The 27,323-nt window shown below is 41.2% G+C and overlaps 1 protein-coding gene across 1 annotated transcript in view; it reads left to right on the plus strand.

Moving 5' to 3' along the window:
• The window catches only part of DCDC2 (doublecortin domain containing 2), a 166,640-nt gene that overhangs the window by 30,017 nt on the left and 109,300 nt on the right, over window positions 1–27,323 (plus strand). The window contains exons 4-6 of the mRNA XM_040460340.1: window positions 20,291–20,367; window positions 20,515–20,646; window positions 26,448–26,594. Of these exons, the coding sequence (XP_040316274.1) occupies window positions 20,291–20,367; window positions 20,515–20,646; window positions 26,448–26,594 (356 nt within the window). The remainder of the gene's footprint in view (window positions 1–20,290; window positions 20,368–20,514; window positions 20,647–26,447; window positions 26,595–27,323) is intronic.

Here is a 27,323-nt window from a genome sequence, read left to right on the forward strand (position 1 = left end):
AAAAAATCCTCACGGTACCTTCATGGACATCATGTGCTTTGACCTCCTGGGTGGTGCAGTTTTGACACAACAGTGAGGTTCTTTTGACCTAGCTCTACCCTAAGGGAATGCAAATATATTTCCAATTAAGCCAGGTTCACTGGTTCAGACAAACCATTGTTTGTAAGCTGCTTTGCATATTGGTGACCAAACCCATGACCTGACTGATCTTTGGGGGAGTAACTGTACTTTCTTCCCTGATTTAGGAGTGCCAGAAATAAGTAATTTCATGTCAGATATAGCTTGGCTATTTTTTTTTCTTCTTCTTTTCAACTTGTCTCTTGGCTTAACAAAGTGATAAGAGGGTCAGCTTTCTCTGAAACTAGAACGAAAACCAAATGTAATCACATGACAGATGCTTAAACTTAGTCTGAGTACAAATGGAGGCTATTGTTGGTTTTCTCAAAAGGTATTTATTTTTACTTTCTGTTACATTTTAAATGCAGACTTGTGGCTGATGATTGGGGGAGGACCGGGCAGGGGATGTGCAGACAGGGTGGGGGAGGCCTACTATATGTTAGATTTTCAGTTATGATAAGGAGTATTAAACACTACATTTGTTTAGCTTTCTATTTTGAAGTTGTTTTAGACAAAAGTTGCCAAATAATACAGAGAATCTTTTATATGCTTTACTGCATCTGGCTTCCTTTGTTAACACCTTACACGACCATAGTATAGTTATTGATAGCAGGAATTTAAAATGGATACAGTCTCCTCTTTTACAGATTTTATGTAAGTTTTGTCAGTTTTGACGCTGATGTCTTTTTTTTTTTCTGGTCCAAGATCCAATCCAGGAGCCCCCACTGCATTTAGTTGTTATTATGTCTCTTTACTTTCTACTAACCTGGTACTGTTCCTCCATTTTTCATGACCTTGACCACTTTGAAGGTCAGTTATCTTGTAGAATGTCCTTCCGTTTGGGTTTGCCTGATGTTTTCTTGTGATTGAGTTGAGGTTGTGCCCGCTCAGTGCGTATCAGTGGGTACTGCTGGAGAAATATATTTAAAAGCAAACATTTCTGGGGCACCTGTCACCTGGGTGACTCAGTCGGTTGAGCACCCAGCTCTTGATTTCAGCTCGGGTCATGATCTCATGGTTCGTGGGTTCAAGCCCCGCGTCTGGCTCAGCACTGACAGTGCGGAGCCTGCTTGAGATTCTCTGTCTCCCTCTCTCTCTGCCCCACCCCTGCTCTCTCTCTCTCTCTCTCAAAAATAAATAAATATTAAAAAAAAACCCACAAAAAAATCCCAAATCTCTTTTTAATCCAGAAATCCTCTTCACAAAGGTAGTAGAGAAAGAAAGCACTAATATTATTGAGTATGCATTAAACCAGGATACGATGTGTATCACAGGCCAGAGATTGCAAAGACAGAAGGAAATCTGACTCTTTCATATACCCAGGCAGATACAGGCCCTCACACACATTTTGAAGATCAAAAATAACTGGTCTTTAAGCAGAGGACTTGAGAGCACAATTTGTCACACATGGTTCATCCTAAATTCACCTGGAAATTGGGGTGACCAATCTGTGTGAGCTCGTTGGCCTTACTCGGAAGAAAACCAAGCTATCTTTATTAATAGGAGGTAGTTTTGCAACTTGGAGCAAAGTGCCCAGAGAATTTAGGCTCCTGTCCACCTACTTGAAACCGGGAAATAGTGGTGCTGTGTGGCTTGATGTTGACATTCTTGGTACCTGAGAAGGACTTGGGACACGAAGTGGACTAAAGGGTACCTAATCTTTAGAAACATTTCGCGTACGTTTCAAAGACAGGAGAAAGTACTTGCAAGGGCAGGTTTTCTAAAGTAAATCCTCTGAGAAGAGGTGGGGAGGAAAGTTTTTATTTTCATGGGACAACTAACCCTCTTGTTTTGTACATTTAGAGTACATGACGGTGATAGGCCTTCTCGTTAGCGATACTTGTTTTGGGCACTTGACTAAGGTGATGTCCTGTCTACGGTGCGCGGTGTAGATGTAATTTTATCTTTCTCCCAAGACACCAGGGTTACTCAGTTCTCAGTATTATTTATTGCAAATCTGTCTCTGCCCCCGTGATTTGAGATCCCAATTTTACCATATACTAAACTGCCAGTATGCTCACTTTGGTTTGTTTTTGGACTTTGTTTATTCATGCACAGGTACCACCTTGCTAAAATTAATTTTTAAAATAGCAGCTTAAAAATGATCAAAATACTAGTTTAGAATAAGTAAAAAACAATTTAGTGAAAACTGTATTTTCCCTGGGACTGTCACTGAAACAATTGGATTTCATTTTTGTAAATTCTCTTCCACTTTTTCTCCATACATACGTCTGTCTTTTATCTACTTATGCATAGCGTTGTAATCACAGAATACATCTTACACAAATTTTATACATATCTTACATACATTTTATGCATACCTTATGTTATTCACTGTGTTTTACTTACATTGTTTCTCTTATATTTTTCACATTTACATGGTGTTTGTCATCATTTTTGATAGTTAATATATACTTTTATTGATGCAATCCATTACAGTTATTTTTGGATAATTTCTATTTGCTCTGTAATATTCTACTTAACATCTTTAAGTTATATAGTTTTTTTCCTACTTCTGAATTATTCTCTCAGGATAAACGTGAGAAATTCAGTGCCAAAGGGCACACACAGCCCATATTAGAGCTCCGGATATGAAATTCCACAGAGTTTTGAAGAACTATTCTGTTAATTTAATGTTATCAGTAACGTAGTTTTTCCATACAGTTCCTCACATTGAGAGAATGGTATTTAATTCATCTCAAGTACATGCAGGAGTTTCGATTTTCTTAAAGCACTCTGAATTTGGCAGTATTTTGGCATGTGTTTCTCTTGTTTGTTGAAATGCTTCAAGAAATCCCTTTGGAAAGAGGAAAGTAGGATAGTAACTTAGCACGAATTCTCCAATTTTAACCAGTTTTATCGGATGAGCCTGGTGCAGATGTGATGGTTTGCTTTTCTGGGACTCATTCTTCCCTCTCTGTTGCCCAGGTGACCTCTGTGCCTCTTCTGGTCAACAAGGTCCCGTGTGTCTTCTTGAGGTCGGGCTTAGCATCTGCCTATTTTATGACCACACATATGTGAGGCTCACAATTGTGTGATCCCAAAAGTCTCCCTTGCTCGGCTTCTTGAGTTGAGCTGCTTCGGTGTTTCCAGGGAAGCTGGAAATTCTTTCTTCCCTGTTCTAAATGCCTTCTACATGTCCCGGCTTTAGCAAATACAGATACTGGTATGAATAGTAAGGAACGTGTCCTAAACTTGCCGTGTTTCCTACCGACGCTGATAATACCAAGCAGCAAGAGCCCTCTCCGCTTCTTTACCCCCTTTTCAAGCCCTGAACTCTTCAGTAGAAGCCCGTGTCTTGCTTTCCTCTCCGGATGCTCTCGTCAAGCTCTCCAGTGGTATCTGTGTTGACCAATTCAGTGAGCATTTTTTCCTGTCCCCCTCTTCATCCGTCTCTGCACACCTGGTCCTCTCTCTCAGCTTCCGGAACATTGCACTCTCTAGGTTTACCTGTTACCTGTCTGTCCACTTTTCTCCCGTCTCCTGTGGAATTTTTTCTCCTCCGTCATCCAGTCCCCAGCCTGGGTCCTGAGCCCCTGTCTTTGCTTTCCGTGCCCTCCCCTGGCGAGTGCACTCAGCCTCATGGCTTTACATGCCACGCACGTGCTGATCGCCCCCAGTTTGCATCTCTTGTGGCTTCTTCCATGAGCTGCAGCTCGCCTACGTGGTGACACGGAGGTCTACTTGGAGGTCTCACGGACATCTCCCGCGTAACGTCCCAAACGAAACTCTTGATTCTCCAGCCGGGGCAAATCTTTCTTGTCTGCCTCAGATGCAGCACCACTGTATGTCCAACCGCTCAAGCCCTCTTTCCCTCACTCTCCACACGCTTCTTCCGGGAACTTCTAATTTCTACCTCCAATGTGTCTTGGCTCTACCTCCTTTTTTCTTTCCCCATAGTCATCCCCTCGGAGAAGCCACCACCGTCCCTTACGTGGACGTAAGTAAGTAAGGTCTCCTTGCTTCCTGTTTTGGTTTCTCCACTTACTCCCCACGTGGCAGCCAGAGCCACCCTTGTAGAAATCTGTGGTCGAGACTCATTGCACTTAGGCTAACATCTCGCCTCCTTTCCTTGGCTCAGGAGGCCCGGCATTGTGCCTGCGGCGTGCTCTTTTCCCCTCTTACCTACCACACTCCTGCCTCCCACCGGTCGTATCTCGCGACTACTTCATTTTCTTCAGAGCACTTTCCGTAATTTGTGATTATGCACTTGTTTGTTTTAGTTTATTTTTTTACTTTTTGTTTGTTACCCCTGCACTATACTGTGGGCTTCACGAGGGCGGGGATCTGGAGTTATTTACCGGCGAATACTCGACACTTACCCCAATGCCTGGTGCACAGTAGATAGAAGTCACTGAATGCGTGAACCCTCTTTGTTGAGAGTAAACAAGATGGATATTTTCTGAACAGTGAGAGTCAGCGGCGTCGTTGGTCTTTCTGTGAGCAATATGAAGTGTTATGACCAGCTCAGGGAGTGGTTGTGGTCTTCACGAAGACCACAACCACACGACCACTGGTCCGTCACTGATTCTTGAGAATTCAGATTTAATTACCGTCATACCTGTTTTGTGAGGTGCACGGCTGCAGACACGCCATCTTGTCCGCAGTTGAAGCTGAAGTTGATGGAAGATTTTATCAAAAACCCACCTGGGTCAATTTTACATTAATTTTTCTAACAGTTACGAGAGGATACCTGTAATGGGTCCCACTTGGTGTACATAATGACGTTTTAATCCAAACCATGGAGATCTCCATTGCCTTGGCAATTCTTTGACACGTAGGGTTAGCAAATGATATTTGTAATAGCTTAAGTTTAAAAGCTTTACTTTTAGTTCAAGATAGGTTGCATTTTAATAATACTTGAATATTTTTGGATAATGTGAGAATTTGAAGGGAATGGAGAGAGGCCCAGGATGGGGTCCCCTCCTCCTACGGCCGGGTGGACGCGGCTACCCAGGTTGGTGAGGTGACCTGCCTCAGTGACTCAGGTAGGAGTTGGGCCGCTAAGGGCTTGAAGCCGATGCCCAGCTCCGTGCTCCTCAGTGACGTGGTGCCGCCTTGTTCACTGCCCCACCGCACCCCACCCCGCAGGCTGCTTGGTGAGAATGGCGGCCCCTGTCTGCCCTCCTCGGTACTGCATCCCCAGCAGGGAGCACAGTCAGTGCTGCGGCCCTCCCCTGGCCGTCTGCTGGTGGGTTAATAGCTTCCTTAGTGCTGATGAATGACCGACCGTACATCATGGACCTTTGGCACATTCTTGAGTGGGAGTCTTGGGGACTCGGTGACCTATTTAAATGCAGGTGGAAGCTGCACTCTGCCCGCCCACAGGGACCGCGCTGCATACTCAGCATTGCTAACTTTCATCTCGCATTGCTCTGGACACACTTCCCCCTGCCCTGCATTCCTAGTGGAAATTTTACATTCCATTGCCTGGATTGGTTTGGGAACTGAAATCCCAGTTGGGAAAACAAAACAAACAAAAATGACTGTGGTAAAATAGTAAGTGTGGTGGAATGAGTTAAGAAGGAATACAAAAGAAAAGGCAAACAATGAAAAAAATAAGTTTGCAATGCTTGGTTGGTGGTATTTCCTGTGATTCCTCCTGAGTTCTCTTGGGTTAATTGGTTATTTTTTAACTTGATGGGGGTGATATTATCCTCTTCTGCACAGCATTAGGGAAACTCATGCAGACCTACTTATAAATGCCTTAAAAATGACTCAAGGCACATTCAGTTTTCCTATAAGGTAAAGTGCCCATTGTGGGTAATATTTTTAGAATAAAGGTAATAAATGTGAGGTTTGATATTACATATTCAGAATGTTTAGGATGATCTAAAAAATATTCCACAAAATGCAATAAAGAGAAACTTTAAACCAGAATGGCAGTAGTTTAAAAATTTGTGGTATGCTGGGAAATTGATTTGACTGTTCAAAATTTGATGAAAATTGATGGCATTCTGCTTATTAATGCAAGAAGATTTAACAACCTGGACACTTTATTTTTTAAAGTTATTTTTGTTAGATACTTTTTATTTTTTATTTATTTTTATTTTTTATTTACTTTTTGGAGAGAAAGAGAGTGTGAGCTGGGGAGGGGGGCAGGGAGAGAGAGTGAGAGCAAGACAGAGAGAGACTCTTCAGCAGGCTCCACATTCAGTGCAGAACCCGACATGGGGTTTGATCCCACAACCCTGGGATCATGACCTGAGCCAAACTCAAGTCAGATGCTCAACTGACTGAGCCACCCAGTGCCCCTAGATGTTAGTTTTTAGAATATTTTCATTTTCACAGCAAAATTGAGGGGAAGGTAGAGAGATTTCCCATGTGTTCCCTGCCCCCACACATGCACAGCCTTCCCCATTATCAACATCAATCTGTTCAAGTGGTACATTGAGACGTCATAATCACCCAGAGTCCATATTTATATTAGGGTTCACTCTGCTGTACTTTTTGTGGATTTGGACAAATTTTAATGACATGTCACTTTCAGGTTACTTTTAAGCTAGAAGGAAATCCTTTGCCTTGCTACTATGGTTTTGAATGCCCATGTCATTTATTTGTGACTTTGTTTTGGGTGGTTTCCCTGTTTCAAAGAAGGGAGGCATTCATTTGGAGAGTAGTTAAAAAGATAAATCTGCAAACCGCTGCCAAGGTATCCTTTACTGGCAGAAAAATAACCCTCTGCATAAGAGATACTAATTCACACCTGACAGATGAATCCAACTCCTTCCTCTGGGAATCCGCCCCTGGACTGGTTACAACAGCATGGGGACCTGTAGAGGATCCAGGTAGAGATGAGTGGTTTCATCAGCTCATGGAAACTAATTGGACCCTTCTGGGAATGTTCTAACCAGCTTGTTCATTATAATTAGAGACATCTTCTATAACTAGGTTCTCACTGAGGTTAGAGTAGTTGGAATTTTTCATTATTATATAGCAATGAATATTTTCTCCCCAAAATATCTCAGTGGCTGGGCTGATTTTGCCACCATGCCTTTATGGAATTTCTAGAAGTTTGGGGGGTAAAAGATTTCAATGTTCATTCTATTGGGGTTCTATAAATTGTACTGATATAATCATGTAAAGAATATTTGATAGTAGGTAAAGGGAGAGAAAGTTGAGTGGTCTTGAGAGAATATGGAGACCACTGAATAAGGGCATTCTGGGCTTGCCTATATATAAATATTTATATATATTCAGTTATAGATAATTCAAGAAAGATCTTATTTAAATAAGTGTGAATATGTGTCTACTATTGGTGGCCCACTTCTGTCTTGGGCACCATTAGCAGTAGGAATGGATCCTGTGTGGACTGGGAAACAGAAGACACAGATTCATGGGTCCACTTCTTTGCTTACTGTGTGACCTTGACAGATAGAGAGGTCCGTGTTTTCCCATTTATACAATTGGAGTAATACTAACCCTATAATGTGATTTTGAGGAACAAATGTCACTGTAAATGAAAGCAGTTTATAAATTCTGGTGTGTTTTACAATTGTAAACTTACTTGAAAATAACTATCATATGAAAATGACGTAAAAAGTTAAGGTAACATATGGAAAGTGTCTGATACAGTTCTGGGCATGGCATGTGCTAAAAAAATGGCTTGGTGTCAGGAGAAAGATCTGGACTAAAGATAGATATTTGATCATTATCAACAAAATGATGTTAATAAATAACATTGAGTTGGATAAATTTGACTAGGGAGAGTGTTTGAAGTTATAAAGAAAAGAGTACAGGGGGGCACCTGGGTGGCTCAGTCAGTTGGGTGTGCAACTCTTGGTTTCGGCTAAGGTCACGATCTCATGGCTCATGGGTTCGAGCCCTGTATTGGGCTCTGCGCTGATGGCATGGAGCCTGCTTGGGATTCTCTCTCTCCCTCTGTCTCCTTCCCCCATTTGAGCTTGCTCTCTCCCAAAAAGAAATAAATGTTAGGTATGTAATATGTATTTACAGTATGTACATAAGAGTGTAGAGTGCATGGATGTAACTCTGGGGGAAGAACCAACATTTAGGTGTGGACAGAAGTATTCTTTAGCATAGGAAACATGAATCACATGATCATTAGCATGATCACAGAATGATGGAGTTGGACAACGTATTGACATATTGCTGAATTATGACAGATTTTTGAGCTACACATTCCATGTTTATTTTTCTTCACTCTCATAGAGGATCACATACCCCAAATACCTAGGAGCTATGCTATTCCAGATTAACGGTATTTTTGGAACTTAATTTTCTTAAGTCCTGGAGAGCTCAGTACGAGAAAAAAGACATTTTAGTATGTCAAATATCATAAAGGATATGTTTTGTAAGAAATATCCAAGGTTAAAATCTGTCTTTGTTTAAAAAAAAACCCTTTAAATCTGTTAACGAGAATGAATAGAGCAGATGGGCATTATGTATATCATGTAATTTTGTGTTGACTGAAGAATCTGGAGGAGGTTCAAGATGGCGGCCTAGGAAGACCCTGAATTCACCACCTCCCACAGACACTCCCAAGTGTACAGCTATCTATAGAACAATTCTGTCTGAAAGAGACCTGAGAACTAGCTGAATGTCTTCTTGACGACAGAGGATAAAAAGGCCATGTCAAGATGTCTAGGAGAGGCAGAGGCACAGTCTTGCCAAAAACCCCACTCCCAGAACAGCTCGCTACAAGATGGAAGGGTCTTGCAAAAATGGAACACATCCCTGAGGAGCAAGGGGTGTGGGACCCCCAATCCTTGGAACCATGCTCTGGAGAGACGAGCCTTCCAGATGTCTGGCTTTGAAAACGAACAAGGCTTATGTCCAACAGACCCAAACGGCTGTAGGAAACTTGGCTCTCAAAGGGTTTGTGCACGGACTTGCTTGCCCCAGGACCCAGTGCAAAAGCAGCAGGTTGAAAACTGCCCAGACCTGGAGTCTTCTCTCTGTTCTCCAGCCCCACCTCTAGCCTTCCACGCCATGGGATTGCTTCCTCTGCTCTTTTACCCTGCTCTTAGCTTTTGTTACACTTCTGTGCACTTAAAGGTCTCGTGGGGAAGAATTTAGTGGATGATGAGGATGTGTGCCCTACGTCTCGGTCTTCTCTGTCACGTCAGCCCATGGACTGGCTGTCTCTGGAAGGTTTTTTTTTCTGCCTGCTGTGCCCCGGGGGATGAAAGCAGCTATAGGTTTCTTCTCATTTAGAAAGGGCTAATCCCTCTCTGGAATTTAGTTCATTTAGATTTCTTTGCATCCTAAGGTCTTTGATGCATTAAAAAAAAGATGATGGGTTCCAGTTTAAGATGGTGACAGAGAAAGATCCTGAACTCACCTCTTCCTGTGGACACCCTGAGTCTACAGCTACATGTGGAACAAACTTTTTAAAAAACTCTAAAGGCTGCTGAGTGGCAACTACACATAAGGTAAACGAGAAACAAGGTGCATCAAAGCAGGAAGGAGAGGCCGGGACATAAACTCCCCACGTTTAAACCCCACCCTTGGCCAAGGCAAACCCACAGGTGGGAGAAAACTCAAAACCTGAAATTCCTTCCCGAGGAGTGAATGGTTCAAACACCACACTGGGTGCCTCAGCATTTAGAGCCTGTTCCTGAGATATAGACCCCCCAAATAGCTAACTTTAAAGACCAATGGGGCCTGTGTCCTAAGACCCACAAGATAGCAGTGATCTGGAGGACATCTCTTAAAAGCCTTGCGTGGAACTCACCTGCTCCGAGGTCAAGCTCAGAAGCAGCAGATTGTGCTCACACTCAAAGTGAAGGAGGCTCACTTCCTTCTACTGAAGTGTCAGCCTGAGAGGCAGATGTCTAATTTAATGCTGACATCCAAGGAGCCTGCTGGAACACTATCCAGGGATGGACACTGGCAGGTGCCACCTTTGCACTCTATCCTTACTGGGCTCTAGAGCACCAGTATCTCCTGGAAGGAGGCTTTTGTATGAGTTTGGTCCCTCAGTCTTTGGGGCTCCCAAGTAAGGGACACCTCTTGACCACCTGGCTTTGGGATTGTAATAGTTGGTGTCATCCAGAAAGGAACTTCTATATCCCTATCTCACACCTCCATTCTTGCACTTACTGCCAGGGAACATTGCCGCATTGCCTGGCTCTGGCAGCCAGTGGGGCTTATGCTTGTGGTTCCCACAAGACTGTAACCAATGGAGAAAGAGTTCTTCTGTGAGCTACCACACCCCTAGGACCAAGCAAAAGGCAACAGACCCAGGAGCTCTGTCTTTCTGTGAAGGAGTCTATTAGCTAATCATGATGGCAGCCTGAGCAGCAGGCTTCTAAATTATATGAGGGGCTAACTCCAATCTTCTCCAGAGACTGTGGAAGGTGGGTGCTGTCTTCACATTCTCTCTCTGCCATGCTCCAGAGCACCAGTGTCTCCTAGACGGGAACTTTACTCACAGCTGGTACCCTTGTTTTTATGTCTAGAGCCCTAATTTTTGTGACTGATGCCCTTGGGACCCTGCCAGATCTCCAGGCCAGTGGGGCTTATGCTTGTGGTCCCCAAGGGCATATGTAGGACTGTATATATTTACATACTTTTAAAAGCTGCTGCCTGAGGATCTGGCTTCCCAACAGCCTGAGTCTAGGTGCTGAGAATCTGCCCTTAGGGACACTGACAAGTCTTGGCACTTCAGCTACTGGGAGCCATTAAATATCTAATAGGCTGCATGGGCAAGCTCAAAGGTGTGGGAGATGACAGAGGGCTAGGGCAGGGTTGAACCAGGATCACTTGCTACACAAAGCCACTTCCTCAAGACTGGGAGACTTGGTTGTTTCACATACTGTATGAAAACCAACACAGCAAAAAAAAAAGAGGAATCCATTCCAAATGAGAAAAAACCTTAATGAAATAGAGATAAGTAATTTACCTGATAAAGAGTTGAATATTTTCCGGGATAGATCATAATCCTTTGTTAGGCTACAAAATTCTCAATAAATTTAAGAGGCCTGGAATCATGTCAAGCATCCTTTTTGACCACACTGGTATGAAGCTAGAAATTAATCACATGAAGAAAAGTGTAAAACTCACAAATATGTGGAGATTAAACAACATGCTACTGAACCACCATTGAACCAAAGAAGAGACCAAAAGGGAAATGAAAAATGCCTGAGACAAACAAAAATGAAAATACAACACGCCAGAGTTTATAGGGGGTGGCAAAAGCAGTTCCAAGAGGGAAGTTTGTAGAGATAAATGCCTTCCTCAAGAAGCAAGTAAAGTCTGAAATAAACAACCTAACATTATTCATCCAGGAACTAGGAAGAAAAGAACAAACAAAGTCCCAAATTTGAAGAAGGAAGGAGATAACAAAGATTAGAAGACAAATAAATGAAATAGAGATTAAAAAGACAATAAAGATCAGTGGAACTAAGGACTGGTTCTTTGAAAAGATAAAATTGACAACCCTTCAGTTAGAGTCACCAAGAAAAAGGAGAAGACTCAAATAAATCAGAAACGAAAGAGGAGATGTCACAACTGATACTACAGAAATATAAAGGATCATAAGAGACTACTATGAAAAATGGTATGCTCCAAACTGGACAACCTTGAAGAAATGGATAAATCCCAGGAAACATACAACCTACTAAGACTGAATCATGATGAAATCAAAATCTGAATAGGCGGATCAGTAATCAAAAACCTACCAAAAAAACAAAAGTCCAGGGCCAGATGACTTCACTAGTGAATTTTACTAAACATTCAAAGAAGAATTAATATGAATCCTTCTCAAAGTCTTTCAAAAAGTAGAAGGGGAGGGAAAGCTTCCAAACTCATTTTATAGGGCCAGCATTACCCTGATACGAAAACCAGACAAGGAATGCCACAAGAAAAGAAAATTACAGGCCTGTGTTCTTGATGAACATAGCAAAAATCCTCAACAAAATATTAACAAACCAAAGTTGACATTTAAAGGATGGCATACCATGATCAAGTGAGATTTATTCTGGGGATGAAAGGATGGTTCAACATCCTCAAATCAGGGTGATACACTACCACATTAGCAAAATGTGGATAAATGAAATCAAATGAAGGACAAAAATCATATGGTCATCTCAATAGATGCAGGAAAAGCATTTGGCAAAATTCAACATTCATTTATGATGAAACACTCTCAACAAAGTGAGAATAGGGGAAACATAACAAAGGCCGTGTATGACAAACCCACAGCTAACAGTGAAAAAGTGAAAGCCTCCTTTAAGGTTAGGAACAAGACAAGGATGCCTGCTTTCATTATTTTTTTAATATCATATTGGAAGTCCTAGCCAGAGCAGTTAGGCAAGAAAAAAAAATAAAAGGCATCAAAATTGGAAGTGAAGAAGCGGAACTGTCACTGCTTGCAGATGTCATGATATTATATATTGAAAACCCTAAATATTTCACCAAAATACCCGTTAGAACTAGTAAATGAATTCAGTAAAGTTAGAGGACACATAATTAAAACACAAAAATCGGTTGTGTTTCTACACACTAATAACAAACCGTGAGAAAGAAAAAGAAAGCAATTCTGTTTACAGTTGCCTCAGAAAGAGTAAAATACCTAGGAATAAATTGAACCAAGGAGGTGAAAGACTGATATACTGAAATCTATAAGACATTAATGAAAGAAATTGAGGAAGACACAAATGAGTGGAAAGGTATAACATGCTCCTGGATTGGAAGAATAAATATTATTAAAATGTCCTTACTACCCAGAGCAATCTACTGATTCAGTGAAATCCCTATTGCACATTCCAGTAACATTTTTTTTAAAGACATAGAAAAAAAAATCATCTTAAAATGTGTATGGAACCACAGAAATCCCCAAGCAGCCAAAGCGGTCTTGAGAAAGAAGAACACAGTTGGAGGCATCATACTCCCCAATATCAAACTATTTTACAAGGCTATAGTAATTAAAACAGTATGGCATTGGCATAAAAGCAGACATATAGATATCAATAGAACAGAACAGAGAGCCCTGAAATTAACCCATGCACATATGGTCAATTTATGACAAAGGAGGGAAACATATACAGCAGGGAAAGTCTGTTCCGTAAACAGTGTTGGGAAAACTAGACAGGCATATGCAAAAGAATGAAACTTGACCGCTATCTCTCACTATATTCAAAAGTTAACTCAAAATGGATTAAGGACTTGAATGTTTAAGACCTAAAAGCATAAGACTCCTAGAAGAAAACATAGGCAGTTAAGCTCCTTGACCTGAGTCTTGGCTATGATAATTTTAAAAAATTTTTTGTTTTTACATTTATTTATTTTTGAGAGACAGAGAGAGACAGAGTACAAGTGGGGGAGGGGCAGAGAGAGCAGGAGACCCAGAATCCAAAGCAGGCTGCAGGCTCAGAGCTGTGAGCACAGAGCCCGACGCGGGGCTCAAACTCACAAACCGTGAGATCATGACCTGAGCCAAAGTAATACACTTAACCTACTGAGCCACCCAGGTGCCCCTTGGCTATGATAATTTGAATCTGACAATGAAAGAAAGCAAAAACAGCCTACTGAATGGTAGAAAATATTTGCAAATCCTACATCTGCCAGGAGGCTCATCTCCAAGATATATTAAAAACTCGTACTACTCAGTGGCAAAAAGCCCCAAGCAATCCCATTAAAGAATGGGCAGAAGATCTGAGTAGACGTTTTTCCAAGGAAGACCTACAGATGGCCAATAGGTACATAAAAAGATACTCAACATCATTAATCATCAGGGATATGCAAATCAAAATCACAAGGAGATACCAGTTCACACGTATTTGGCCATTATCAAGAAGACAAGAAATGACAGTGTTGGTGCAGATGCAGAGAAGTAGGAACCCTTGTGCACTGTTGGTGGGAATGTAAATTGGTGCAGTCACTGTGGAAAACAGTATGGAGGTTCCTTCAGCATCATAGGATCCAAAAATTCTACTTGGGGGTATTTTCTGAAGAAAATAAAAACATTAATGAAAAGATATATGTATCCCCATGTTCATTGCAGCATTGTTTACAAAAGCCAAGATATTAAAACAGCCTAAGTGTCTGTCAATGTGTGAGTGGATAAAAATTGTGAGATATATATTTGTATATATAATTATAAATATAAGGGAATATTATTTAGCCACAAAAAAGAATGAATTCTTGCCATTTGACAACATGGATGGGCCTCAAGGGCATTATGCTAAGTGAAAAAAAAATCAGAGAAAGACACATACAATATGATCTCTCTTCTGTGTGCAGTTAAAAAAAACCCCATAAAACAAGCTCATAGATAGAGTACAGATGGGTGATTGTCAGAGGTGAGAGGGTGGGTAGGAGAAATAGGTGAAGGGGTCAAAAGGTAAAAGAAATTATATAGAGAGAATTGAAGTATAAAAGGAAAGTACCCTTATTACATCCCCTCACTTATCCTACTCCAGCGCACCCTCCAAGACTAACCACACTTAAAAATTTCACTAAGCCTGAGTGGCTTAGTTTGTTAAGCGTCTGACTCGTGATTTCTGCTCAGGTCATGATCTTGCAGTTTGAGGGTTTGAGCCCCGCATCAGGCTCTGTGCTATTTTAGAGCAGAGCCTGCTTAGGATTCTCTCTCTCCCTCTCTGTTCTTCCCCCACTCACACACTCTCTCAAAATAAATAAATAAAACTTTAAAAAAAGTCACTATGTGTTTATGAGGGTGTATACATACATGTACATGTTACGCATGTACATAATGACATGGGATTTTTACATGTAAAAATCATGATATTTAGCGTATCTTTCAGTTTTTGTTGTCATGCTGGGAACAATAGTTCCCTACAACCTTCTACCTTCTTACCAGAAGCAGAACTATCCCTGGGAGGGGGACGACCTTTAATAATAGAAACACAATCTTTTCTTTTTTTGATGTTTATTTATTTTTGAGACAGAGGAAGACAGAGTGCGAGTGCGGGAGGGGCAGAGAGAGAAGGAGACACAGAACCCGAAGCAGGCTCCAGGCTCTGAGCTGTCAGCACAGAGCCCAACGCGGGGCTTGAACCCACGAACCGTGAGATCATGACCTGAGCCGAAGTCGGATCCTTAACTGACTGAGCCACCCAGGCACCCCAGAAACACAATCCTGATACAAGCACGGAAGATGCATTTTCTTTATCAAAATATGTCCCAATTATTAGAATTTATTTCCTCAGATATGAAAAAGGGACACATAGTGATAGGAAAAGGGTGCAATTTTTGTGTCTCAGAAGGTCTGTGTTAATCCGTAGGTTAGAATGTGGCAAAACTCACAACTGAGATGCAGTGTAAGACCATTGGTAGAAATCCAAGGAGAGGGTGAGTCAACTATTCTTTAGGAAAGTTTGGTTATTGTCCTCACATCTTGTTCTGCGCCTTTTCTTGTCCCATTTCTCTTTTAGTCCATGTGTCTGGAGTATCTCCATGAGAAATGGCTTCATTCCATGAAGCTTAGGAGAGATTCCCAGCATGAAATCCCCTCTGACAGAGGCATTTTCCAGTTATTTATTATCATAGAAACCATCACATCATACTGTCAGCATCCATCAGGCATCTTGGCCAGTCTTTCTTCAATATTATTACTTAAAAAGTAGTAATATTGAAAAAAAAGGATAATTATTTTAAAAAACACTTCTTTTTTTTAATGTTTATTTTTCAGAGAGAAAGAAAGACAGTGTGATCGGGGGAGGGGCAGAGAGAGAGGGAGACACAGAACCCAAAGCAGGCTCCAGGCTGTGAGCTGTCAGCACAGAGCCCGATGCAGGGCTTGAACTCAAAAATGGTGAGATCATGACCTAAGCTAAAGTCAGATGCTTAACTGACTAAGCCCCCCAAGTGCCCCTGAAAAACTTCTTTAGGACAATCCCTAATTAGCCTAGTTTGGACATGTCTGCTATATTGACTCCTAGGCGAGTTATTTTCAACTCTGGTTGAAACTCTGGTCTTTTATAAATGTTTGGCCCTTTTCTTCTCATTTATCAAAAAATGGTGAAAATTAGGGGCGCCTGGGTGGCTCAGTCAGTTGAGAGTCTGACTTCAGCTCAGGTTATGATCTCGCAGTTTGTGGGTTTGAGCCCCACGTCAGGCTCTCCATTGTCAGCACAGAGACCACTGTGGATCCTCTGTTCCCCTCCTCTCTCTGCCCCACCCTCCACTTGTTTTCTCTTTCTCTCAAAATAAATAAATAAAAACTTGTAAAAAATTGGTGAAAATTGATTAAATGTTTTTGTAAAGGGCTTTGTTCTCCTCTTTGATGCTGTGTGCCGTCTCTGCAAAGAAGTTAACAAAGTTTCCTCAAAGATTCCCATTTGGAGAACCTACTTTTTCTTCAAACAATAAGGAAAATATAGAGTTGAGATCTCTTTGTGTGGGTTGGCCTATATTTTTTTCAAATAAATAGCTTCATTACGTTCTCCTCCCCCCCCCCCCAAATGCCTAAGTTTATCTTTACGGATAGTCATAAAAACCTGGTATGTGTTCTTAAAAGTTATTTAATATTGACTTAAAAATTTTTATAACGGGTGTTCACGAGAGGTCAGTGGTCGCTAGATTTTTGGGATGGCATCTATTTAACAGCATTTCCTTAGGTCCTGAGACTGACTTTGATTTTCTTGGGCTAGATTTCAAGAGGTTTCAAGAGGGTGATGTATCCGTGCTGAGATTTGAGGCGGGTGGATTCTCTGAAGCATTCAGCCTAACAGCCCGAGGGAGTGGTATTGCCACTTAGCTAATTAGTTCATGCGGCATCCCTTTGGGCTAGTTTAGCAAGATTATCACTATTTTTGCAGATTAAGAAAATGAGGCGTGAGGCTTTGAATTGGTTCACGTCAAAAGTTTTGGCAGTCAGTGCTGGAGTTTCAGAATTGTAGATCTTTACTCAGTTACTCCGTTTGCAGACTTTGGTGTTGTTGTTTCAAATATATATTTTCAAAGCAACAATTTCATTTTCACTGAGTTTATTTTTATAACAGATTCATACTTTTTGAGTCATGTAGGTTTTAACTTGAATGTGACCCAGCTGTGATTATTGTCCTAAGTGTGATGTGGAATTTATGAACTTGAGTTAAATCACAAATAGATTTACCAGGTTCACATAAGCATTGTGGGCATTAAAAATTGTTTCATATGGCCATCTGTGACATAAACACAATCTAAATAAGAAATGAGAGACGGGCACCTGAGTGGTTCAGTTGGATGAGCGTCTGATATCAGCTCAGGTCATAGTCTCACGGTTCGTGAGTTTGAGCCCCATATCGGGCTCGCTGCTGTCCGTACTGAGCCGTCCTCAGATCCTCTGCCCCCCCTCGCTCTGCTCCTCCCTCCCTCACTCATGCTCTCTCTCAAAAATAAATAAAAACATTAAGATAAAAGAAATGAGAGACACAGGGATCTTTTGGAAAGCACCTGTGATTTCTGTCTGAAGACTAGAGTCCTGGCTCACCTCATCCTAACAGAGCGGACATGTCTAATGCCCCTTTCACCATCTTTCTCTTTAGAACTAGTTTCGAGAAAAATGTTAGCCAAGTATTTATTCAGTTAATACTTACCTACCCACCTGTTCACCTATCTAACTTCCACTGAGGGAATGACTCTTCTCTCCAGTCAGACTCTACTTATCAATATCCAAACACACTGGTTTTTCCAAGACAGTGCTGAACTCAGTGAAGAATCCAGGCAACAGGTCCGCTGTAAGCATGTGGGTCCAAAAGGAAAACTCATTTTCCTTGAGTTTATTTTTATAACAGATTATAACAGTTTTGAGTTTTGAATTGATACCTTTTCACTTGACTTGATTCCATAGTCGTGGATTTGACAACTAACGTTGTAGCCAGTGGTCAGTCACTAATGAAAGCTGTTCCTGGCACCCAAGGGTCTGGGTTGCGAGTACCTCACATTCCATCCTGGGGTATCCATCCCCCCATAACTAGGTGTGTTGATGCTTAACATTATACTCATATTTCAAATACTGTTTAAAGGGCAAGGGAACTTGTATGGGCTAATAAGAAAATTTACAAATTTAAAAACATATTCTAACTTATTATTATGTTTTCCATTATCTAAAGCCATACTTCTCTAGGTTAGCACCAAGTGACCAATATTTCATTCCTGATAAGGGTTCTGGAAAAGCTTCCCTTGTGTGCAGTTGATTTGACTTATTTTTTTGTGTGTGATTGAAGGTATTATTTGAAAATGCATTGTAAATTAAAAATCATACTTTTTCCAAAAAGTTTGAATTGCTTTATACGATGGTCTTTTTTCTTTTTTTTTTTTTTTCAGTTGACATATGTTACTTGGATTATATTTTGAGATTCTTAGTATATCTGAAAACAGCCTAGTTAATTTAATTATAATGACTCAAATATCTCTTTAAGATTAATCTTCAGTTCAACTGGCTACTCATGAACATTTGGGGAAAAATTGGCCATGCAGAATGAGGAAAACAACTATTATTCAGAACAGTGGTTTGATTTAATTCTAGTTAGAACTTATATACTCAGAACTATATAATTATTTTTAAATCATGTGTTTATGAATTTCTGTATATATTATAGATATGTATGCTCTAAAGAAAAATAGTGTATTTTAGTCAGTTTGACGAGAGTTTTGAAGTTATTTGTTTATGTAACATATTCACCTTCACCTTCAAGAGTCCAGCAATGAAGGTCTTTATCAAGGTTAAGAGGCAAGACATTTGGAAAAAAAAAAGTATGAAGTATGTGCTCAGTCTATTACTAGGTAATATTGAGAGTAACCCAAAAGGGACACAATAGGGGGCAAGCAGTTGAAAATCAAATACAGTAAAACTTGGGTTGCGAGTAACTTGTTCTGCCAGTGTTCCGCAAGACGAGCAAACCTTTCTGATAAACGAGCTGTGTCTTGCAATAGGAGCCATTCAGGACGCTGAATGTCACATGATCACAACTGAGCCAATGGTTCTTGAAATTCAGTTTGATGTACAAATGCTTTGGATTACAAGCATGTTTCCAGAACGAATTATGCTCACAAACCAAGGTTTTACTTTAATAAAATGTGTCCTACGTCAGACGATGGTAAGTGCAATGGGAAAACTGGCGGGAGGGGCAATAGGGAACCAGGATGTGGCGGCAGCTTTAAGTCAAGCAGATGACTAGTGGATGGAGTAGAGGCAGCTGGGGACAAAATCAAGGTCAGGGTTAGCTCTATAAAGGGTCCTCACGAGACAGGCAGGAAAGGAGAAAAGTGGGAGAAGACGTGGATGAGCTGAGTTGTGGAGGGAAGGCAGCTCCAAGGGCTTCATGTCTGTTGGCCCCAATTTCCTTAAGTTTGGAAGGAAATGATCTGCTGAGTGTGTCTGGAGTGGAAGTTTAGAGTTCAGAGTGAGAGGGAGGGATTCAGACAGCTCATTGCTGGAAAAAACACAAGTAATTGACGGGGAGGAGAGGGCTACTGGGAGCCAAAACCTGGGCTCAGGAGCAGGTGTCCTGGGGCAGGGGTGGGGTGTGGGGATGGGGCTCTTGCTTCTCACCAGCAGCAGCCATGAGCCTGGAAGCAAAGACCCAGGAAAATGGGCTGTTGGAGAGGGGAGAAGTGGAGTCCTTGGGGAGAATGTGATGGTGTCACATGCCCGGGGGGCCCCAGATTCAGCACGGGAGAGAAGTATGCTGTGACTCGAGAATTACTTTGTTTTTGTTTTATGGAAAGGAATGTATGAGGCCCCTGGGTAGCTCAGTCAGTTAAAGCATCTGACTCTTGACTTTGGCTCAGGTTGTGATCTCACAGTTCGTGAGTTCGAGCCCCATGTTGGGCTCTGTGCTAACGGTGCAGAGCGTGCTTGGGATTCTCTCTCTCTCTCTCTCTCTCTCTTTCCCCCTTTCCCCAAAATAAATAAATAAACTAAACAAACTTACTTGGCCAATCACTTCTAGAATGTGTCTTTAAAAAAATAAATAAAAACATATAAAATGTTGCCTTAAAATTCTCACAGTAAGCCCAATTGTGAGGCAGTGTGCCAGAGCTTAAGGGAAATTTTTCTTGAGAGCTTTGTTAAGGGCAGCTAATATTGCAGGGCAGGTAATAATACCCTCTGGGCTCTATGTAAGTGGGGGGAAAAACAACAACAAGATTTTTAACAAGCCCATTCCTTGGACACCTGTAGTTTTAATTCCTAGGGAAAAAAAAAAAAAGAAAGAAAGAAAACTGAAGCTCAGTGATTTACATGTGTTTGTTTCTAAAGGTGAAACCGGTGATGCACAGGAGACTCAACGTGTCGGCTCGCTTCAGAAAACCGCTGCAGGAGCCCTGCACTATCTTGTAAGTTGGAGCCCTTTCCTATTGAGGTTGGCAGCTTGGTTGCTCTCCTGGTGGTTTGGAATTTGTTCCGTGGTGTTAAAAGTATGACCGTTTCCGATGGTGTGGCTCACTCATTTTTTTTTCTCTCTCTCTTTTTTTTCCCCCCAGCTTGATTGCCAACGGAGACCTCATAAGTCCGGCTTCTCGCCTCCTCATCCCTAGAAAAACCTTGAGTCAGTGGGATCATGTCCTACAAATGGTCACGGACAAAATAACTCTGAGGAGCGGGGCTGTCCACAGGTACATCAGGGCAATCTGACGGGTTTCATAACTGTTCAGGGTGACCCCAGCAGGCTCCGGAGTCACTGGTCCCCAGATTGTGAATTTCAGCTCTCCGGTGAGGCTCCATTTATCTGCCTCTGTTTCCCTATCTGTAAAATAAGTAGTAGTACTTACCTTATAGAGTCCTGTTAGAAGTGAGATAACCCACATAAAGAGATTAAGATAGTCCTTGGTACATAGTAGTGCATCCTCAAGTATTAACTGTTTTTGTTCTTTTAGTTTAGAGCCAATAGGTAAATGTCAACTTTCTTTTGGTTGAGAAGGAGTTTTTATTGAATGAGCTAGCTTCTTGGCTCTTAATTAGCTGTCCTTTTTTCCAGGAGATATTTTTGATTCCTTGATGCTCACACCTATTTGCCTAGCATAAAAAGTCAGAGATGAACAGGTTTGAATGGGTTAAGGTGGAAGGAGGTAGTTTAGAGAGTTAATTAAGTGGGGTCACTTAAACTTCAGAAAGCAAGAGCATTTCCTCAAGTTATGAAATTCAAAAAAATTTTTTTAATGTTTTATTTATTTTTGAGAGAGGGAGAGAGAGAGACAGAGCATGAGTGTGGGAGGGCAGAGAGAGAGACACACACACACATGCACACACAGAATCCTAAGCAGGCTCCAGACCCCCAGCTGTCAGCACAGAGCCTGATGCAGGGCTCGAATTCACAAACCGTGAGATCACGTCCCGAGCCGAAGTTGGACGCTTAGCCAACTAAGTCACCCAGGCGCCCCATGAAATTTAAGTGAAGATTCAAATCGTGGCTTTTAAATTGTGAAGCATAGGAAATTATCCCTTGATGAAGGCTGACTTAATTTGGTTTCTTTTTGGTGGGAGAGTTACAAATAATATGTGCAAAGACAGAACATATTAAGAATCTATGTACCGTGTGACACACAATATTTGAAATCCAGTCCAGAGTTTTCTGGTATTCTCAGATCCTGTCTTTCTCTTAGTCTAACATACTCTGCTAGAGGAGTTTACTTTTACTTTCAACTTCCTGTGCCTGTTTTCATATCCGTATGTCTACATATCTTTTTATAGACCTATCTGATAAGTTCTCAGAATATTGCATATTCTTTCAGTTAAATTTGTATACAGATTAATATATGTATATTCACCTGTTAATATGCATAATTTCACAGCCATTGAGATTTTACATATAATCAGGTATGATATATAAATAATATAAATACGCATACCCATATTTAGATGCAGTTGAAAGTAATACTTTAGATGTGGTAAGAAAAAAATTCAAACAGGACAAAAGACCTAAAAGTGTTTTGTCTCACCTTGGCTCTCCAGCCCCCCTCTCTAATACTTCTCTGCATTATTCCAGAAATATTTTGTGCATTCGGAAACACGTACATCTTTTATTTCTTAAAAACACAGATGGGCGCGTGCACACACACATACACACACACATACGTGACACACACGTATGAGTAAGTATATAAACATACCTTGATGTTTTTCCTATAACAGCAAATCTTGGAGCAGGAATAGCTCTCTATCTTACAATTTTTTTTTTAATTTTTTTTTTCAACGTTTTTATTTATTTTTGGGACAGAGAGAGACAGAGCATGAACGGGGGAGGGGCAGAGAGAGAGGGAGACACAGAATCGGAAACAGGCTCCAGGCTCTGAGCCATCAGCCCAGAGCCCGACGCGGGGCTCTAACTCACGGACCGCGAGATAGTGACCTGGCTGAAGTCGGACGCTTAACCGACTGCGCCACCCAGCCGCACCTATCTTACAATTTTTAATGAGTACAAAATATTCCGTTTTAAGGGTATGCCCTAATCTGTTTTAAGAGTCTCCTCTTGATGGAAATTTAGGTTATTTCCAATCCTATGCTATTACATGTACATGTCTTTGTATGTAAGCACAGTTTATCAGGAGACTGAAGTATAGATGTCGAATTGCTTTCTAGTTGTAATGCATTTAAAATTTTGCTAGGGGGTGCCTGGGTGGCTCAGTCGGTTAAGAGTCTGACTTTGGCTCAGGTCATGATCTCACGGTTCGCAGTTTCGAGCCCCGCATCGGGCTCTGTGCTGATAGCTCGGAGCCTGGAGCCTGCTTCAGATTCTGTCTGTCTGTCTGTCTCTATCTCTGCTCCTCCCCTGCTCATGCTCTGTCTCTCTCTCTCTCTCAAAAATAAATAAACATTAAAAATGAAATAAAATTTTGCTAGATACTAACAGCTGTCTTCCAGAGAGTCTGTGCTGATTTGAACTTTCACTGAAAGTACATGAAACTGCCTGGTTCTCCTACTCTCATCCATACTGTAAAAGTATCAAACATTTTGTCTTTTCGTTCACATTGGGTAAACACAGTATTTCGTCGTTTCTTGCTTTTTATTTATTTAATATACAACAGTAACAACCGAAACAGCATCTGCTGCTCCTTTCTTGCATGCAAGGTATTCTCCCAGGTGTTCTACGTTTTAAACTTAATTAAGTCAGCAACTCTGTGAGGTAAGTAGGGTTATTTTTCGTTTTTAGTAAACATGAAACACGAGATGGGGGGTGGGCGTGGGGGGCTGAAGTTACTTCTCCAAGATTAGGCAGGTAGTGGTTAGCAGAGCTGGGATTCAGGCCTCCTGAGTAGGCAGTCTGGCTCCAGAGCCTGTGCTCTTAACTTCTAAGTTATTCTCTAAATAAATGCCACAAATTTATCTTCCATTATATATGAACTGTCTGTATTACATTTGCATTTTTATCTTACTGATTTAGAGACACTCTTTATGTAGTAGGGAGATTGGCTCTTTCTCATAATGAGTTTTTAAGAATTTTTTTTAATGTTTATTCATTTTTGAGAGAGACAGAGACAGAGCATGAGTGGGGGAGGGGCAGAGAGAGAGGGAGACACAGGATCCGAAGCTGGCCCCAGGCTCTGAGCTGTCAGCACAGAGCCTGATGTGGGGCTCGAATTCATGAACCCTGAGATCATCACCCGAGCTGAAGTCAGAGGCTTAACTGACTGAGCCATCTAGACGCCCCTCTCATATGAGTTTTAAATATATTTCCAGTTTATGTCTTTGATATTCCTTGTGTTTTTTGTTGGTTTTTTTTTTGGGGGGGTATATAGTTAAGTTGAATTTTGGTGCAAATTTTCAATCTTACGATCATTAAGTTTTATGACTAGTTTAGGTTTTTCCCATTCCAAGATTATAAAAATATCCTGTAGTGTTTTCATCTTGTACTTTTAAATTTCACCTAAAACTTTGATCCTTCTGGATTTTATTTTAGTGTCAGGAGTGAAGGCAGACCCCAATAGTTGTGTGTGTGTGTGTGTGTGTGTGTATATATATATACACACTTATATTTATATTTATATATTTGTTAGATATACAGTTGTATTTTTTGACATACACATAAATGTAAACCCACTCAATAAATAATATAAAGCATGCAAAGATCTATACACACAATTGTATGCCCAGATACACCTGTTCATACATGTACTGGTATACACAAATAAAATATATGTGAGTATAAATGCAGAAATGAAAATATATGTCCCCCCCCCCCTCCCCGCCCCATACTTGAATACTTGGAGAAATTTAATTCTCAGTGCGATGCCAGATAGGAGTGAGGTTTGGTTGCTGGTCACTGGGGACATGCCCATTTTCCTTTCACAGAACATTAAAAAGTCTCCTGGTTGGACCCTCCCTGTGCTTCAGTATATGTATATATCAGAAGCATCCCATTAACATTGGTTCAACTCCCTGTGTATGTGTCTTGCCTTTTGTAACAAAGGGAAGAAGCAGGTTAACGAAAGTCCTGTAAATGAAGGCTAAAACGTGGGTTAGAATTTACTCACACCTGTAACTACCTGCAGAAGAAATCAGTCAAATCTTGGCTACTTCCAGATCCAGAGTGAAGCCACCTTTTAATTTCAAGCCATAAAAGTGAACTACTGACTCAGATCTTCCTGTTGTGGAGGAAGATGAAGGTCTGGGTCCAGGCCAGTGGTTGTCAGCCAGGGGTGATTGTGCCTCCAGGGGCCATTTGGCAGTGTCCAGAGTCCTTTTTGTTAGTCACACCTGGGGACAGGGCAGCTACTATTCCATCTAGTGGGTGGAGGCGGGTGCTGTTAACATCCTACAGTTCACAGGCAGGCTCCCCTCACCCCCAACAAAGAATTGTCGGGTCCAACAGGCCAGTAGCATCACTGCTCAGAAATCCTGGTCTGGGTTGAACGGAAGGAAAACCAGAAAATCTGGGTTAAGTGTTGGTATTTAGACTCGTAGGGATAGAATTACAGTGCTCTAAAGAAGGAGCATCTTTTTTTTCAACGTTTTTTTTTTTTTTTAATTTATTTTTGGGACAGAGAGAGACAGAGCATGAACGGGGGAGGGGCAGAGAGAGAGGGAGACACAGAATCGGAAACAGGCTCCAGGCTCCGAGCCATCAGCCCAGAGCCTGACGCGGGGCTCGAACTCACGGACCGCGAGATCGTGACCTGGCTGAAGTCGGACGCTTAACCGACTGCGCCACCCAGGCGCCCCAAGAAGGAGCATCTTTATACTAAATCCATCCATACACATTTTGGGGGTTCTGTGGCTGTTTTCTTTGTACTTGCTGGCTCCTTTTGATATGGCCATTTACAGAATCAGTAAAGAAGCAGACAGATCATTGCCTTTTCTTTTTTTTTCTGTGCAAATGTCACTAACCTTTATTAGGTAATATAAGAAGTCTGAGCATTTTCTTTAGTGATTATCTTGAAATCCTTCCAGTCACTAACTCCTCTGTTTATAACCTTCAAGAATAGGCATTACTTCTCTGGTGTTGTTTTCTAATAGTCTGCTTTTTCTTGTTCTTCAGGGGGAGAAAAAAAGATTCTGTGGACACGTTTAAATCGTCTAGCAGAGTTATCACTGTTCTTTTAATAAGTAACATATTCCTTGTAGTTTGCAGCAGTGGTTTTACAGTAAAGGGAAGTCCTTGTGAAATCCCTTGATTCTGGGAAGATGAGGGGAGGCCAAAAAAAAAAAAAAAAAAAAAACCAATAACCCAAAAAGGAAGAGGCAGGAATGCTATGTGGTTCTGCACCATTAATCCTGGTAATGGGCTCCTTTGCCTCTTGTTGTCTGATCCCATTCTGTGTGTGTTTGGATGTATGATTTTGGCTGAGGGCTCTTGCACAGAATGCAGTAAGTTTGTCAACCTGACAAATAAATTAAGAAAATAAATTTAAAAAATTTTTTAACATTTATTTATTTTTGAAACAGAGAGCATGAATGGGGGAGGGTCAGAGAGAGGGAGACACAGAATCCGAAACAGGCTCTAGGCTCTGAGCTGTCAGCACAGAGCCCGACGCGGGGCTCGAACCCACAGACCGCGAGATCATGACCTGAGCCGAAGTCGGCCGCTTAACCGACTGAGCCACCCAGGCGCCCCAAGAAAATAAATTTTAAAAGTGCTCGCAAAATAGAAACAGAAGAATCGATCTTCAGCGGGAGTGGAGCTCCATTTAAAGCCCCGTGTCCTGTACAAGTTCGTGCTCTCCGTCCCAAATCTTACTATGGAAGCAAGACAGGATCCCCCTGTTGGATGGTTAAGGTTTCTTGGGACGATGTCCTGTGTGGATTATAACGCTGGCATTTAATTGAAGCCAATGACTTTGAGGCACTTGTAATTCAATAATTAGAATTAGTAACAAATGAGCCAGCATAAGAGCAGAGGATTTTTACTGAACTTTGTAATGTTAAGTAGCTCTCTCATGCTTGTTAAGAGCTGAATTGTTGGCATTCATATTTTTGGCAGACTCTACACGTTAGAAGGAAAACTGGTTGCGAGCGGGGCCGAGTTGGAGAATGGGCAGTTTTACGTGGCGGTCGGCAGGGATCGGTTCAAGAAACTGCCTTACAGTGAATTACTGTTTGACAAGTCAACAATGAGAAGGTCTTATGGGTAAGTGTTCCCCCTCATTCGTGTCTCCTACTTTAGTTACCACTTGAAATAACGAGTCTAATGCTCACCACTGGTCTATTTTATATAATCTTACTGATTATCAGTTAGAATGGAAAGCATGGGGAAGATATCTATATCTATATCTATATCTATATCTATATCTATATCTATATCTATATCTATATCTACCTGTCTGTCTGTCTATCTATCTATCTATCTATCTATATATCTATACATATAGCTATTCTTTTTGCTGAGATTGGAGATTTATTTTTTTTTTTGCACAAAAATACAATTTTGGGGAATCTATGAAAGACAATACAGTATTTTTTAACCATTCACTTATGAAGTCATAGTAAATATAAAGGCTTATTTTTGTGAAGGAGACACGGCAATGGACTCTTTTGTATCATACATTATTAGACATTTAATAATGTCTCCACTGTTTAGCTGCACAAGATAATTTTTTAGTTGATGGATATACAAGCATCTAAAAATTTAAAACATTTAAGTTTAAAAACAATATTTTGTACTCCTTTTAATTTTTTTTTTAAGTTCATTCATTTTTGAGAGAGAGAAAGAGCGTGAGGGTAGGGGCAGAAAGAGAGGGAGACACAGAATCCGAAGCAGGCTCCAGGCTCTGAGATGTCAGCACGGACTGAAGTTGGACACTTAACTGACTGAGCCACCCAGGTGCCTCAGTCCTTTCAATAATAGGAAGAGATAAAA

The sequence above is a fragment of the Herpailurus yagouaroundi genome, unplaced genomic scaffold (assembly GCF_014898765.1).
Source record: "Herpailurus yagouaroundi ecotype Mexico unplaced genomic scaffold, PumYag 250, whole genome shotgun sequence".
Classification (NCBI taxonomy): Eukaryota; Metazoa; Chordata; class Mammalia; order Carnivora; family Felidae; genus Herpailurus; species Herpailurus yagouaroundi.